The 16,068-nt window shown below is 43.1% G+C and overlaps 1 protein-coding gene across 1 annotated transcript; it reads left to right on the top strand.

The window, feature by feature from the left end:
• Positions 1-11: 11 nt before the first annotated feature.
• LOC119341852 (E3 ubiquitin-protein ligase KEG-like) lies at positions 12-12,982 on the top strand. Its single transcript, XM_037613705.1, has 15 exons — positions 12-745; positions 2,298-2,648; positions 2,725-2,955; positions 3,643-3,768; positions 3,851-4,184; positions 4,259-4,416; positions 4,592-4,749; positions 4,912-5,033; positions 5,132-5,266; positions 6,989-7,113; positions 7,560-7,664; positions 7,884-8,117; positions 10,142-10,475; positions 10,776-10,964; positions 11,094-12,982. Exons 1-15 carry the CDS (start codon positions 12-14, stop codon positions 12,651-12,653), a joined length of 4,896 nt encoding a protein of 1,631 aa, XP_037469602.1. The 3' UTR covers positions 12,654-12,982.
• The last annotated feature ends 3,086 nt before the right edge of the window (positions 12,983-16,068 follow it).

Raw genomic sequence — 16,068 nt, 5'->3', positions numbered from 1 at the left:
GGCGCGGCGCGATGAGGGTGCCGTGCTGCTCGCTCTGCCACGCCCGCTACGACGAGGACGAGCGCGCGCCGCTGCTCCTCCACTGCGGCCACGGCTTCTGCCGCGCCTGCCTCGCGCGCATGCTCGCCGCCGCGCCGGGCGCCGTCCTCCCCTGCCCGCGCTGCCGCCACCCCACCGCCGTCGGCAACTCCGTCTCCGCGCTCCGCAAGAACTTCCCCATCCTCTCCCTCCTCTCCGACTCCCCCTCCTCCCCCTCCTTCCTGCACTCCGACTCCGGCTCCTCCGACGAAGACGACGAGGACGACTTCTTCGCCCGCCCCAAGCGCACCCCTGCTGTCCCTGTGCCCGCCGCCGGCCCGCCACCCTGCACCTCTGTCGACCTCGCTTCGCACCCGGACCTCAAGCTAGCCCGCCGCATCGGGAGCGGCCCGCCTGGCCCCGCCGGCCAGGAGGTGTGTGCCGGCACGCTGTCCCGTGCTGGCCGCCCCGGTGGTGCCAAGAGATGCAAGCACCCGGTGGCGGTCAAGAGGGTGCCCCTGTCAGCGGCCGACGAGCTTGAGGGTGTTCATCAGGAGGAAGTAGAGCGGTTGAGACGAGCCTCCACTTGGTGCCGGAATGTCTGCACCTTCCATGGCGCCGTCAAGGTCGACGGCCACCTCTGCTTCGTCATGGATCGCTACCCAGGGTCTGTGCAGGAAGAGATGCGGCAGAATGGCGGACGCCTCACGCTTGAGCAGATCCTCAGGTGTGGCATTGCATCTAATCATGGAAACTAACTAGTTGTTCACTAGCTATTCCTGTTGCTTGTCGAGCTTATTCATCACTGAGCGCAATAAATTACCATCAACCTAGATGAGTTGCAACTTAACGTGTGTCGTTTTATCTGCTATCTGCACGTGCTCATTTGCATGTTTTTTGCGCCAAGCAGTCTAGCTAAGAATGAACATTAACGGTCGTATATTGTCGTATGCTAGTTTGAGCTGCGACGAGGAAGGCGCTTACTTGATTAGTGGTGCTATGCAATTCATTATCAGCACGTGCTCATTCGCATGTATTTTGCGCCAAGCAGTCTAGCTAAGAATGAGCATTAACGGTCGTATATTGTCGTATGCTAGTTTGAGCTGCGACGTGGAAAGCGTTTGTTTGATCAGCGGTGCTACTCAATTCATTATCTGCGAGTTTCTCGGTATGGATACGTGTCGAGCTATGTCCGGTTAATGCTGCCAGCTTCTTTGTGCCCTTTAGACTATATATGTTGTCGTGTTGTAGGCGTAGCAGGCTCAGAGCTCTCATGAACTTAAAGTTAATTTTAGTTAATGCCTGTAAGACCAAGGTGCTCTCTGCTTCCATTAAAATCTAATTGGTGGATTTTTCTAGCCAAGACGCTCACAGAACTGCATGGCTTTGGCGATGTTTTTGATGGTCAATTCCCATCAAGCTGCTGAGCCGTGAAGCTGCAGTTATCTGTATTATCCATGAGCTGAGTGACCAGCATGCTTGTTTATGCTAAGAGCATGGGCTTTTCCACCGTGCATGCTCATAAGTAAATTCCTAGATAGTGTATGTTGGTGACTACGCCCTACTGATTTTTTTTCAGATCATATCTTGCACATCAGACGTTTTTCCATAAAACTGGCACGGTCTTTAAAATGGAAGGCATGGAGCAAAATTCTCACCTGTGGTTGTTTTCTACTGTAATAATACTATTATTAATATCAGCACTGACCACTGTTTTTGAGTCGAACGACTAGTCGCGACTAGTTGATGAGTCGTAAAAAAAAGTCGACTCTGCAGATTCGGATGTTAGTCGCGACTAGTCGCAACTGCAGGGTCGACTATTCAAGAGTCGCTACCCCAGAACGACTGTCGACTCGAAAACCTTGGCACTGACTATGGTTCCCAAGCATCTGTTATATATTTCTGTGCAATTGACTAACGGAAGACCGAAGACATTTTATATTTTGGCTGATATTTGAATTCTATTGCATGCTAATTAAGGCCATTTCGGATGATAGGTTCAAGTAGCTTGCTTTGTTTGATGCATTTGCATTTACCAGCTGTCCATTCTCCAATGATTTTCTACGCAGTTGTCTGTTTATCTATCTGTGGCTAGATTATCCTAATGCGAACTGCATAGTTAATCGCTTTAATGCTAAGCGCATGGAAACACCCATACCATAAGGAGAAGTTACTTCTCGTAAAGGATAATAATTATTTGGCTCTTTTTTAGTGTGCTTGGTTTGTTACTAAAATCTGTGGAGTTTCTGAAGACTTCTTTTCTGGGCCTGGCTTTGTAGGTACGGAGCAGATATTGCTCGTGGAGTAGCAGAGCTACATGCAGCGGGTATTGTTTGTATGAGTATAAAGCCGTCCAATATTCTTTTAGATGCAAACGGCCACGCAGTCGTCTCCGACTACGGTCTTTCGGCAATTTTGAAGAACCTCACTAGTCGGAAAGTGCCTGATGACTCCAACATGTCTGGCATGGATGCTACGGTGCTTAGTCCCAATTATACAGCCCCAGAGGCATGGGGACCATTGAAGAAGTCACTGAATCTGTTTTGGGATAGTGCAAATGGAATATCACCAGAGTCGGATGCATGGAGTTTTGGATGTACACTTGTGGAAATGTGCACTGGAGCTGTTCCGTAAGTAGTCTGATTATTACTTTTGTGTTTCTTAATGCTTTGCGAATGGTGTGGTTAGATGCTAATTGAAATGCAGATGGACTGGGCTAAGTGCAGAGGACATTTATAAGTCTGTTGTAAAAGAAAAGAAGCCACCTCCACAGTATTCAAGAGTAGTAGGTGTAGGACTTCCTGGAGAGCTGTGGAAGATGATTGGTGATTGTTTGCAATTCCGTGCCTCGAGAAGACCATCTTTTCAGGACATGCTAAAAACTTTTCTTCGCCATCTACTAGAGATACCAAGGAGCCCTCCTGCAAGTCCCGAGAAGTAATTTCTTTATCCAAGTTTGTACTTCTTTGTAGCATTATAATTGGAAACCACTAAGTGTTCTGTTTCCTGTTGTTGTGGACATTGACATGATCTCTAATACACACACATTTTCTAAGTACTCCCTCTGTCCGGAATTAACTGTTGCTGAAATGAGTGTATCTACACACTGAAACACGTCTAGATACACTCATTTCAGCGACAGTTAATTCTGGACGGAGGTTGTATAAGCTAGCACAAGTGGTGAACAATGTAGTACCTTTGATAATGATGTCATATATACTAGTAGCAACCCATGTAATCAATACAAATGCTTTTATATATAGTAATGCGAGTTTTGAGATCTTGACTGCAAGCGTTCTAGAAGGGCATATATATAGTGCAACTTACCAACATAAGGTAGACATATTGGACGAGGATGAAACAAGTGTTTGCTTTGGCTGCTGTCTCTCCAGGTGTTTGTGCATCTATAGGGAGATCTGCTTATGTTAGTTCCAGGCTAATGTTTATTCCCAATTAAATATAGAAGAAGTAAAGGTTTATGGAAACTTAACTGAAAGTGTGTTAGGAAACGGCGGAAGATGAATATTATCTTCAGTGGAATATGTTATATTTTCCCAAGTAATTTTCTTGGGAGTTCTTAGCTTTCTGATATAATTGATTCTAATGCATTACTTGCTTAAGCAGTGACTTCACAAATGTAAGCTTGCCGAACGGTGTGGAACCATCACGAACCTCCATGCTGGACCTCGTTCATGATAATCCGAATGCTTTACATCATCTTGTGTGCGAAGGCAATGCTACTGGTGTTAGGTTAGCTCTTAGCAACTTCTTATGGCTACTTATAGAGCTATAGCTGTACTGTATTAACACTATTTTTTTTTGCGTCTGGCAGGGATCTACTTGCAGAGGCCGCCTCAATGGAAAATTCTAGTTTAATTCATTCCCTCTTAGAAGCACAAAATACAGATGGATACACTGCATTGCATTTAGCATGCCGTAGAGGCTCGGCAGAGCTTGTGGAAGCTATTGTAGCTTACCAACAGAACGTAGACATATTAGACAAGGATGAAAGCCCTCCAATTGTATTTGCTTTGGCTGCTGGCTCTCCAGAATGTGTTCGTGCACTTATAAGGAGATCTGCTAATGTTAATTCTATGCTAAGAGAAGGCCTTGGTCCTTCTCTTGCACATATCTGTGCTCATCATGGTCAACCAGAGTGCATGCAAGTACGTCATCATGTTCATCTATGTTTTGAGATAAGCTGGTTCCTATTTTTAGAATCTTTCTATGTGTTATGCAGGAATTGCTCATGGCTGGAGCTGATCCTAATGCAGTAGATGGAGAAGGTGAATCTATTCTGCATATTGCTGTGGCCAAGAGATATACCGACTGTGCTATTGTCATACTGGAAAATGGAGGTTGCAGTTCTATGAGCATACCAAATTCCCAGAATAAGACGTAAGGATATACATACAATAAGTGGAAATAGTGAGCTGGGAACTTAGGTTTTGGATGCATCTGTCAATGTTTTCTGTTAATTCATTTGAGCCGCTGCAGCTTGGGATCTTCCATTTGGTGCTTTATCTGTCTAATTTTTTTCTATACCGTGACATCATTCTCTTATGATTAATAGGCCATTGCATTTATGTATCGAGACGTGGAACGCCAGTTTGGTGAAAAGATGGGTCGAAGTTGCATCGAAAGAGCAGATAGTTGAAGCAGTTGATGTACCTAGCCCTGTTGGAACAGCTTTGTGCATGGCAGCTGCTCTTAAAAAGGAGCACGAGAAAGGTAATTGCTCAATTACTCATATCACCCTCAAAAGATACCGTAACAGCGAATCTTGTTAAGTCAGTTCCTTAAGATAATGGCACAATAGACAGCACAGAAGCCTGCCTTTATCCATTACATACCACGATTGTCCTGATAGTGTATGTGGTTTGTATTTGCTAGAGGGCCAAGAGCTGGTAAGAATATTGCTGGCTGTCGGTGCTGATCCTACAGCACAAGATGACCCACATTGCCGAACTGCATTGCATACTGCAGCAATGATCAACGATGCAGAATTGGTAAAGGTAAAGGTTATTTGTTGGTTACATTTTTCCTACACTCTTTTGCTGTTATGTTTTCTGTATCGAAATAAGACTTGTTTTCTCTTTGTATCTTATGGCAGATTATTCTTGATGCTGGAGTCGATGTAAATATAAGAAATGCTCAGAACACAACACCACTTCATGTTGCATTGAACAGAGGTGCAAACTCATGTGTTGGCTTGCTTTTAGCTGCTGGGGCAGATTGTAATCTACAGGTATTGTGGCTTAGTCTTTTTTTCAGTCATTTCAAAAGACAATCAGATAAGTCTAGAAGCCAAGTTAAAAAAAATCTCTCCCGCGCAAGTGGCCAAGTGGATATTAGGAGTTATGTGGTAATGCTACTAAATGGGAGCCGTTCCCAACATGCGATTTAGTTCTGTACTCTTCCAATTTATCATTTATGTGATTTGCATCATGAGTTCACCTTATAACATTTCGAATTATAGACAGTAACAAGCTGTTCAGCCAAATGTATGTGTTTGTCTGTGACTTGAGAGCAGTCATGAGGACCTTGCTAACGTACTTTTTTTAATAATTTACTCTAGAAAGGATTACTTAACAGTAGAAAAGAAGAAAAAAAAAAGAAATACTGTCTCTAATTACTGGGATATAGCAGCCTGTATAAGGGAAGCTCTAAGGGCAAGTACATCAGTGCAGACGGCGGCTATCTAGAGGATATGTACACATCAGCTATAGACACCGTCAAAAATAAGCGTACAACCGGGCGTCTGCTGTAAATACTCCAACTGCTCGTACATTAGTGCAGATGACGGCTATCTAGATATAGGGCCCATGACATGCGACGGGCTTGTACAACGGGAAAAAAGCCGTCTATAAGCAGCGATTTACAAGGGAGTAGACGGTTGATATTTCTGCAGACAGGCTCGAGCGTTCTCCCTTTTCTCTCTCCCCCATGTCACTTCTTTTCCTACGTGTCCAATGTTACAGACGGCTGACTAGATGACTTTGTACATGCCCTAACTTGAAGTAGTTCTGCAGTCACCAGCAACCATTTTCTCCTCATGAACCTACCAAGAAACACTCTGCTATATATTTGAATCCAAATGTGTGAGCATCCCAATTTTACTTCCCAGGCATTTGCACACCGAAGATATCAAGTTTCACTGAGTTAGACATCTCTATCAAGTACCAGGGTCACTGTTGAATCCTTGGACATTAGTTCTTTTGTTATCTAATATCTCCGTCCCAAAATAAGTGTCTTAACCTTAGTACTCCCTCTGTCCGGAAATACTTGTCATAGAAATGGATACAAATGGGTATATCTAGAACTAAAATACATCTAGATACATCCATTCCTTGGACAAGTATTTCCGGACGGAGGGAGTACAACTTTGCACTAAAGTTAGTATAAAGTTGAGACACTTATTTTGAGACGGAGGGAGTAGTTGCAAGTCAAACATGCAAACACATCTTTTTTTTTTTAAATAATGGGCATCATGGGCTTTCTATTTACATGCCAACTTACCGATCCACAAGATTCAGTTAGGCCTGATTTACTTGTACTGAGTGCTGTTGATTATCGATGTTTTTAAGCTCTCTTGTCGTATAGATTTTCTTTTAGGATTGGGTTTTCTGCTAGAACATTTCTATGCCGTACTAAAGTTCAGAAATGCATGCTGATAATCATGATCTAAATACCATGAATAACTTACATGAGCTGAGTTTACTGTCTCATTGATGTATAAATTAGTCCTCTGAATTTGGAATGTACTCCCTTGTCTCCTATGTTTTTCCTTTACCTTCCTTTGGTTCTCCTGACCCCTCTCATGGTTTGTAGGTATTGTATGCAGAACTGGAGTTCTGACATAATCTTGTTGTTACTGCTTATATTTTCTTCAAAACCTGATTTTGTTACCATTGTGTCAACAGCAAGTGTTCATGTCTATTTATAATGCTGTGCTATTTGGTTATATCAGGATGACGACGGTGATAATTCCTTTCACATAGCTGCTGATGCATCCAAAATGATTCGGGAAAACCTGACTTGGGTTGTTCAAATGCTGGAGCATCCATCACCTGCTGTTGATGTGAGAAACCACAGGCAAGTTACTATTGAACGCTTAATTATCCCTATTTCTTACGGCCGCTTGTGGTGAGGAAGAGTGTAAATGTTTTGCTCTTCTTTTTTTGAGGAGTCCTTCTGTCAGGAACTCAGGATACGCCAAACTCTTGTTGTATCGCGAGAAAACACTAACGAACATGACATGAAACTGACATTTAGTTGCTTAAGTAACTACTCCCTCCGTCCCATAATATAAGAGCGTTTTTGACACTACACTAGTGTTAAAAACGATCTTATATTATGGGACGGAGGGAGTATCCCCATTTATTCAAAGTCCTTTGCGGCAAGGCTGTTTGAAGTTATCTTCTTGTACTTGCTTTTATGTTTGGTTGTGTGAGTAAAATGGTACCATGGGTTAGTTTGTTTTGTGCAAACTTTTTACATCATATGTTTTCAAGTTTGAATATTATTCCTATTAATTACAGAGGTTGGACACTGCGAGATTTTCTTGAGAGGCTCCCACGAGAATGGATTTCTGAAGAACTGATGGAAAAACTTGAAGATAAAGGTGTTCATCTTTCCCCAACCATGTAAGGAACTCATGTCTTATTGCTTTTATATATCTTTTTGCATTATTTGCACTAGGTTTTTAGCTGTTTCCTTGATGATCCGTATTAGGTCTGATGTTAATTTTTATTACTTCCAAATTTAATACCTTGAGCCAAATTGCTATGTTCTTTTACCTGGTCCTTGTGAATGCACATTATTGCAAGATCATCTTTAATGCGTTTACTTAATTCTATAACCAGATATGAGGTTGCGGATTGGGTTAAGTTTAGAAGAACAGTTACCTCTCCGGATTTTGGCTGGCAAGGTGCTGGACCCAAAAGCATTGGCTTTGTCCAGTCTATTGTTGACAATGACCACCTTATTGTGTCATTTTGCTCTGGAGAAGCTCGTGTTTTGACCAGTGAAGTTATCAAGGTCATTCCATTGAATAGGGGCCAGCATGTGCAGCTCAAAGCTGATATTTTAGAGCCAAGGTAAATGAACTTCGATGCTCCCTACTTCCAGTACTACACCTTACATGGCTTTTGTCTACCAGTGAACTGGAGAAAGCCATGCTTAGTGTGTTTATGGGATAATATTTATTTTGTTGCAGTGGTTCTGTGCTTCACTTCCCTGTTTGGAAGCATGGTGAACATTTTTGTGGTTTATCTGGGCAATAAGATAATTAAAATGGACAGACACCATATGAAATATCAAACATGTTAAAGTTTGACCAAGTTCACAGAAAAACTATGAAATCTACAATATTAAACAAATAAAATGTGAATATAATATATTTCATGATGGATCTAATACCCGATTTGGTATATTGTAGATGTTGATTTTTTAATATGAACTTGATCAAACATACAAAATCTTGACTTCTGACAATATGTACAGGTCTTAAATTTTGGACCAGAGGGAGTATGATTGAGTTTCTGCACCGTCTATTTGTAGGCACCTGCTAGTGAATGATTTTTTTTTACGAAACGTCCCGATTTCAGAAATTTCAAAAGTATCACCCTGTCGTTCCCATATCGAACGAAGAGTGACTCTTCGTCTGTGTATGGGCCAAAGAGGCCCTTTTTGTCTATGTGTGGGCCGAATAGGCAATCTTCGTTTGAATCCTGAATGAAAATATTACAGCTACAGTGAGGTACGGCAAACTCGCGTCCCTGCCACTCCGGAGCTCCCTTGGCCGAACCCTCATGCCGTCAGGACCGTATCGATGACGAGAATCCATTCAGACGAAGAATGGCTCGAATCGTGCATCGTGAAAAATAAATTTCACCTTAAAATCTACATCGGCTGTCGCAAGCCTACATTGCGCTCAGTGAGAAATTTTCCAATTACTCTCATCCATCTACTCATCTAGATGCTGCCAACCTCGTAGAAATCGTGCCTCATCCTATTGTTGTCATTGGTCGTGCACACCATGATCTGTGCCACCCACGGACGTGAACTGGATGTTGCCAACTCTGTCAATTCTACAATATGACAAGGGGCAATATCTAGGAGTTTGGCGGCATCTAGATGAGTAGTTGTGTGTGATTAAGTGGAAAATTTCTCACCGAGCACGATGTAGGCTTGCGATGGTCGGTGTAGATTGAAAGGTGTAGTTCAAATGGCTCTTCGTCTGAATGGATTCTCCTTGTCTATGCGGTCCTGGTGGCGTGAGGGTTTGACCAGGAGAAGCTCTGATGCGCAGGGGATGTACAAGCGTGTGACTGCATGGGTAGAAAGAACTCTTAGTTCGAGGTTCTAACAAAGAGTACCTCTTCAGCTCAAGTGCAAACGGATAGTCACTCTTCGGCCCATAGGTGGATGTAAAGGGCCTCTTCGGCCTTTACTTGACAAAAAGAGCCCCTCTTTGGCCAGGCCGCGGACGAAGAGTCGCTCTTTGTTCGACACAGGAACGACGGTGTGATACTTTTGTTTTTTAAACCGGCACTACAGTTTCGAGATTTCATTTTTTTTAAATCTAGTAAATGACCCAACTGATACTAACTGCAGATAAATTTCGTGGTACTCCATACATTCCATCGTCTGTGCTAGGTTATGGGTGCTAATCATGCTGTATATTTGTAGGTTTAGGATCCATTAAACCAAAAACTTGGCGGAGACCTTCCCAGTCTGATATATGTTCTGAATATGTTGTGTTATTTAATTTAAACTGATGTACCAGGATTGTCTCTAATCACATGTGGTCAAAATGATCATAGCCTGCAAATGGTATCTATTTGCAAAACAGAGTTCTGTGCTTCTGCCTATTGCCAAACGTAAAGCTTGAAGTGTAATGTTGGAATATGTGATTGCCATTTGAATTTCTCGCAAAAAATTTATGGATTGTCATTTGCATGTCAGTATCTTAATCTTTCAATATAAGTTAGTTCTTACTGCATATCTATTAAGTATCCAACCTAATGATCTGTGAAGACAAAGAAAAACACAATGTACTTCGTTAACCTTTCTGTTTGTGGAAATGAATGGTCTTCTAATAATCCTTTTATCTCTCCAGATTTGGATGGCGTGGTCAGTCACGAGATAGCATTGGCACAGTTCTCTGTGTCGATGATGATGGAATCTTGAGAGTTGGTTTTCCAGGAGCTTCCAGGGGATGGAGGGCTGATCCTGCTGAAATTGAAAGGGTTGAAGAATATAAGGTTGGCAACTGGGTCCGGATTCGTCCCTCACTAACGGTTGCCGTACATGGCATGGAATCTATTACTCCTGGAAGCGTTGGTGTTGTATACTCTATCAGACCAGACAGCAGCCTCCTACTGGGCCTCTGCTATCTGTCCAATCCATGGCTCTGTGAGCCAGAGGAGGTCGAACATGTAGACCCCTTCAAGGTATTTGTTTTGTACTTATACCACTTGTTCTCGTGAGGTCAGCAACTCCATACTCAGATGTCTTTATCATGAAGCGGAGTTTGTTTGGTGTTGCATGAGTATTTGTGTGCACTTTTTATTGGACTAACTAAACAACAACCTCTCGTTAAAACCACGGCAGAAATCTTTTACTGTAATAATTGGTTAGTCAATTTTGTAAAGGTTTATCTTAACTGGCTAGATCTGACTGCGCTATGAGATATTTTCTGTCCTGTTTCGATTTTGCTTTGTGTGATATTCTTTTATTTGCTTACTTCCCAGATTGGACACCAAGTGTGCGTAAAGAGATCTATTGCAGAGCCCAGATACGGCTGGGGTGGTGAAACTCATCACAGCGTGGGAAAAATAATCGACATCGAGAGTGATGGTCTGCTCATAATTGATATCCCTAATCGATCTGCATCTTGGCAGGCGGATCCATCAGACATGGAGAAGATCGATGATTTTAAGGTATGAAGCTTCCTAATTTCCCCTGAATTAGGTACTTCTGTTTTTTTGCTGTTTAGTGTTAGAACTATTCTTTGTCCTTGATATTTGTAGAGCAAATCCTAGATCCTCATCTTCTGTTTGTGCTTGCAGGTTGGTGATTGGGTTAGAGTCAAAGCAACAGTCCCATCCCCAAAATATGGCTGGGAGGATGTGACTCGTAGCAGTATCGGTGTAGTTCATAGTCTGGAAGAAGATGGTGACATGGGTGTTGCTTTCTGCTTCAGGAGCAAACTTTTCCTTTGTTCGGTAGCAGACATAGAGAAGGCGCAGCCATTTGAAGTGGGCGAAAAGGTTCATGTGTTGCCTTCCATATCTGAGCCACGCCTTGGATGGTCAAATGAAACTGCAGCAACCATTGGGGCTATCTCGAGGATAGACATGGATGGCACTTTAAATGTCAAGGTTTCTGGTAGAAATAGCCTGTGGAAGGTCGCTCCAGGTGATGCTGAGAGGCTCTCAGCTTTTGAGGTTGGAGACTGGGTGCGCTTGAAGCCAAGTATTGGGAGCAGACCTACTTATGATTGGAACAGTGTTGGAAAAATAAGCATAGCAGTGGTCCATAGCATTCAGGACTCTGGTTACTTGGAGTTGGCAGGTTGTTTCAGGAAAGGGAAATGGTTAACTCATAACACAGACATTGAGAAAGTACAGTCCTTTAAGATTGGCCTTCATGTTCGGTTCCGTGCTGGAATTTCAGAGCCGAGATGGGGTTGGAGAGATGCAAAGCCTGATTCGAGAGGCATAATTGCTGGTGTACATGCTGATGGAGAAGTAAGGGTGGCCATCTTTGGTGTGCCTGGGTTGTGGAGAGGTGATCCTGCAGATCTTGAGATTGAGCAAGTCTTTGAGGTTGGAGACTGGGTAAGGCTGAAGAACGATGCGGATGACTGGAAGTCACTCAAACCAGGTAGCATCGGGGTGGTGCATGGGATTGGATATGAAGATGATGCTTGGGATGGAACTATTCATGTGGCATTTTGCGGTGAGCAGGAAAGGTGGATAGGGTTTTCTAGCCAGCTTGAAGGAGTCAGCAGGTTTGTCGTTGGGCAGCGTGTGCGGATCAGAGGTTGTATCCGTCAGCCAAGATTTGGTTGGTCTAATCATAATCATTCAAGTATAGGGACCATCTCATCTATTGATGCTGATGGGAAGCTAAGGATTCACACACCAGCTGGTGCGAGGGCTTGGTTGATAGACCCAGCCGAGGTGGAGAAAGTGGTGGAAGAGGAGGAAGTCTGCATTGGAGACTGGGTAAAGGTTAAGGACTCGGTTGTAACCCCCACATATCAATGGGGTGATGTGAACCACAACAGCATAGGGGTGGCCCACAGGGCCGGGGATGGGGAGCTCTGGGTTTCTTTCTGTTTCTGCGAGAGACTATGGTTATGCAAAGGTTGGGAGGTGGAGAAGGTTAGGCCCTTCCGGCAAGGCGACAGAGTACGGATCCGACCTGGTCTTGTTGCCCCGAGGTGGGGATGGGGCATGGAGACATATGCGAGCAAAGGTGAGGTTATAGGTGTGGATGCAAATGGGAAGCTGAGGATCAAGTTTCGGTGGAGGGACAGACTTTGGGTCGGGGACCCTGCTGATGTTATTCTCGATGATACCCCATCACCGACGGAAGCTTCTAATGGCGGCTTTTGTTCATAGCCTTGGGCATTCTTTTGACCCCATACATGATTTCTTGCTCCCTCCCATTGTGCATCATTTCATATTTAATGCAGCGGAGTTGCAAGTTGCACATAGGTATCATCATCGGATAGGCATGGCGTGTTGATAGGCAGGAGGGGAAAGAAGAAAAAAGAGGGTGAAAACCAAACCTTGAAATAGACATGATAACCAGCACCTAGGGTTCTTGCATGCATGTATAATTATGCGCCTGACTCGTTTTTTTTTCTCTTTCAGTGTATCATATAGCAGTGTACAGGTTTGGACCTGAACATTAATTTAATTGATAGTGCCCCTGTCTGTATCCTTGACTTGTTTGGCGGCTGTGCAGTGCTGGTAGAATTTTAGAATCTGTGGCTCAATGTGGAGTCTTTCAGGTGATCCTGCTGTCATGCAGATCAATGCTGCTTGTGCCTTCTTCCCAAAGCTGCTGTATATGTTTTCGAGCTGTTGAGATTTTAGCTGCATCTATAAAGAGTCTGACAAACATTTCAGTTGCCAAAATGAAGAAAAAACATTTCTGTTACGAGGGCTTGCTCGTACAGAAACTGAGTACTGCAAGCTTGTTGACACTCAAAAAAGCTGCAGGATTGTCCCATACTGACATGCTGGTAGTTCCACGAGCAGTGGCTAAATGTGCACGACACTGTCCGGTGTCCGGAGGCAGTTGAACCCGGCCAATTGCTTCTGCACACAGCAATGAGCGTTGCCATGGTTAAGATCAAGTGCGGTCAATCACGTTTAGCTACATAATCCAGCGTGCTCTACTGCTAGTGGCACCGTATTCCCCCCAGCACATGTTCGGCTCATCATAATTCCCTATGTACGTTGAAGATGGGTAGACGATTGAGCTGCAAGGCACCTTTCGACCTGAAAAGAGGAGCTGCTGTTGTTTAAGTTGCCTACTTGCAGAGGGCAAAAGTTACAAATTTGCGATATTTAATCATGTGTGCACACACATACTGGTTCTGCTTATGCACTACGAAAGGCCATTTTGCCCTAATAAGAAGAGAAAACCTTTTGGAAAAAGAAACAGAGTTCTTATCCTAGAAAAGAGAGAAGAATATTTGTCATGAAAAGTGGCTGGTGCCATCAGAGTCACTACTGTCTTAAATTGACGGCAGAATGATTCGTGCACGACATCTTCTCCAGTTAATTGAAGAAGCTCTCAAAGAGCACATCAGTGTGTAGACAGTAAGTGACATGTATTATGCGATCTAATCATCTAGTACTACTTGTTTAGCATAGGAGGGGCAGGAGCACCCACCGGATTAGATCATCTACATGCAACCACCGGAGTTCTATCATAGCTACTACCAAATCCCTACCGGTGCTTATCGCAACGGAGGAAGAAACGAAGCCCTACCAGTGCTCACTTACCGATAAAAGGACTAAAGGAGTGGATGGATAACGCCGATCACAAGCCAGATTGGGTTGGGAGTTGGTGCCAAGATGTGTTGTTGGTAAGCGTTTTCTAACGGCCGATGGGTGCTGTCAGCGTCATCGCAAATCTTGACTCACCAAACGTGGTCAGAGTAAGAGCCCATGCCTGGCCTACTAATTATGCATGACTATGCACTTAAGCGCTTTGTAGGGCGTTTTCCGAGTCCGCTAGGGTTTGGATGGCCTCCTGTCAAAGTGACACCAGCACTGTGCCATGCATGGTCATGGGCGGTAGTTCGCGTGTGTCACATGCCGACGATCTGAGACAAACATAGTGAATCAGCTGGAAAAGAAAGCCTGATTACTTTCCAAGGACAGAGTTTGTTAGTGCAACCACGAGCATGATTAGAGGTTTCTAACAACCCGGGCCATCCCCTTCTTTAGGACACGATTGTTACTTTGTTAGTTAGTGATAATTCCGAGCTTTCTGTTGATTTTATCTTTTAGTATACCCTCCTTTTGAGCTTTCTTTCATCTTTTCTTCACCATTTCCTTTCCTCTCCTTGGCCACTCAATACGATCAGCGCACATGAATAAGTGAGTGAGTGATGGAGAGTACCTTATAAAATTGTAAACAAGAAAGAAGGATGGAGAGTACCTTATACATCAAGCAAACACAGTGGAGCAAACAGCGAGTGTGATTCCATGTTTCTCTTCGTCTGTCCATGGAAGATCAGGATAAGACCGACGGGCACCGCCTGTTGCTCGTTTACATCCTGATTGTACGATCATGCGCCATGTTCTTGCTGCAACAGCAGGAGTACATTACAAGAGAATGAAGAAATAAAGAGTGTTTGTGTTTACCTTTTTCATATACCCATGAAAACTAAGCGGGCGTGAGAGAATATTTTGGTTCATACCATAGTACATCTCTTATTCGCAAAAAAAAACACGTAGTACTCCCTCCGTTCCTGAATATAAGTCTTTTTAATGGTTTCAAATGAACTACAACATACAGATGTATATAGACATATTTTAAAGTGTAGATTCACTCATTTTGCTCCGTATGTAATCCCTTGTTGAAATCTCTAAAAAGACTTATACTCCCTCTGTCCGAAAATACTTGTCATCAAAATGGATAAAAAAAATGTATTTAAAACTAAAATACATCTAGATATATCTCTTTTTATCCATTTTGATGACAAGTATTTTCGGACGAAGGAAGTATTTAGGAACGGTCCCTACTGGAATAAACAACAATTGAACGATGGACTAAATGTGAACGATCATTCTAACTACTTCCCACAAGAAAGTACCCAAAGTCTTCATTTCTTCTCCACACCATGCTGTTATCAACATCAGTATCGATCAGAGGTGTTTGGTGAGCTAACACAAGTCAAGCCAAAGACATACTCCAGATTTTAGTCGGTGGATCAACGAAATGTATGGCAAAAAGGGAGCAACATATTCAAGTTTAATTAGGAGCAATAATTGGACACGGGAAGCTTCTACTATACCAACTACGAGAAAGAATAGATTCGAAACTGTTTGTATGGCATTAGGTGACACAGTTGGAATCTCATCCTTTTTAGGCCAAAAGAATAAAGATTTTTTTATTTGTTCTTGTAAAATGCTTTTGCAGTGGACATCGTACACATACAATTTGTCATGGCAAAAGGACATGAAAAAGAGAGGAAGTATACGTACATGTTAGGCGTGGATAAATCGTTGAGTTATATGACAAAATAAGGTTTACTATTCAAATAGATGTTTTTACAAGGATTTTTCAGCAGCAGGTTTTGCCAGGTACTCCCCGAAGGAGAAGACAATGCCCTTGCCACACTTGTGTGAAATCTTGCAAGTAGAAGAAATGTTTTACAAGTGACACATTAGATACCTTTAATCTGTGAAATTAAGATCATGCACTAAGGGAGACAACATGTCTTCGGAGGTCTTTGTCAATAGTTCATGACCATGAGATTGGCGAAATTACTCTCTCTTCCTGCTAAACATT

This window comes from Triticum dicoccoides, chromosome 1B (genome assembly GCF_002162155.2).
Source record: "Triticum dicoccoides isolate Atlit2015 ecotype Zavitan chromosome 1B, WEW_v2.0, whole genome shotgun sequence".
In the NCBI taxonomy this organism is placed as follows: Eukaryota; Viridiplantae; Streptophyta; class Magnoliopsida; order Poales; family Poaceae; genus Triticum; species Triticum dicoccoides.
Note: the sequence above shows the minus strand (reverse complement) of the source record. Positions and strands in the feature narration are given on the sequence as shown.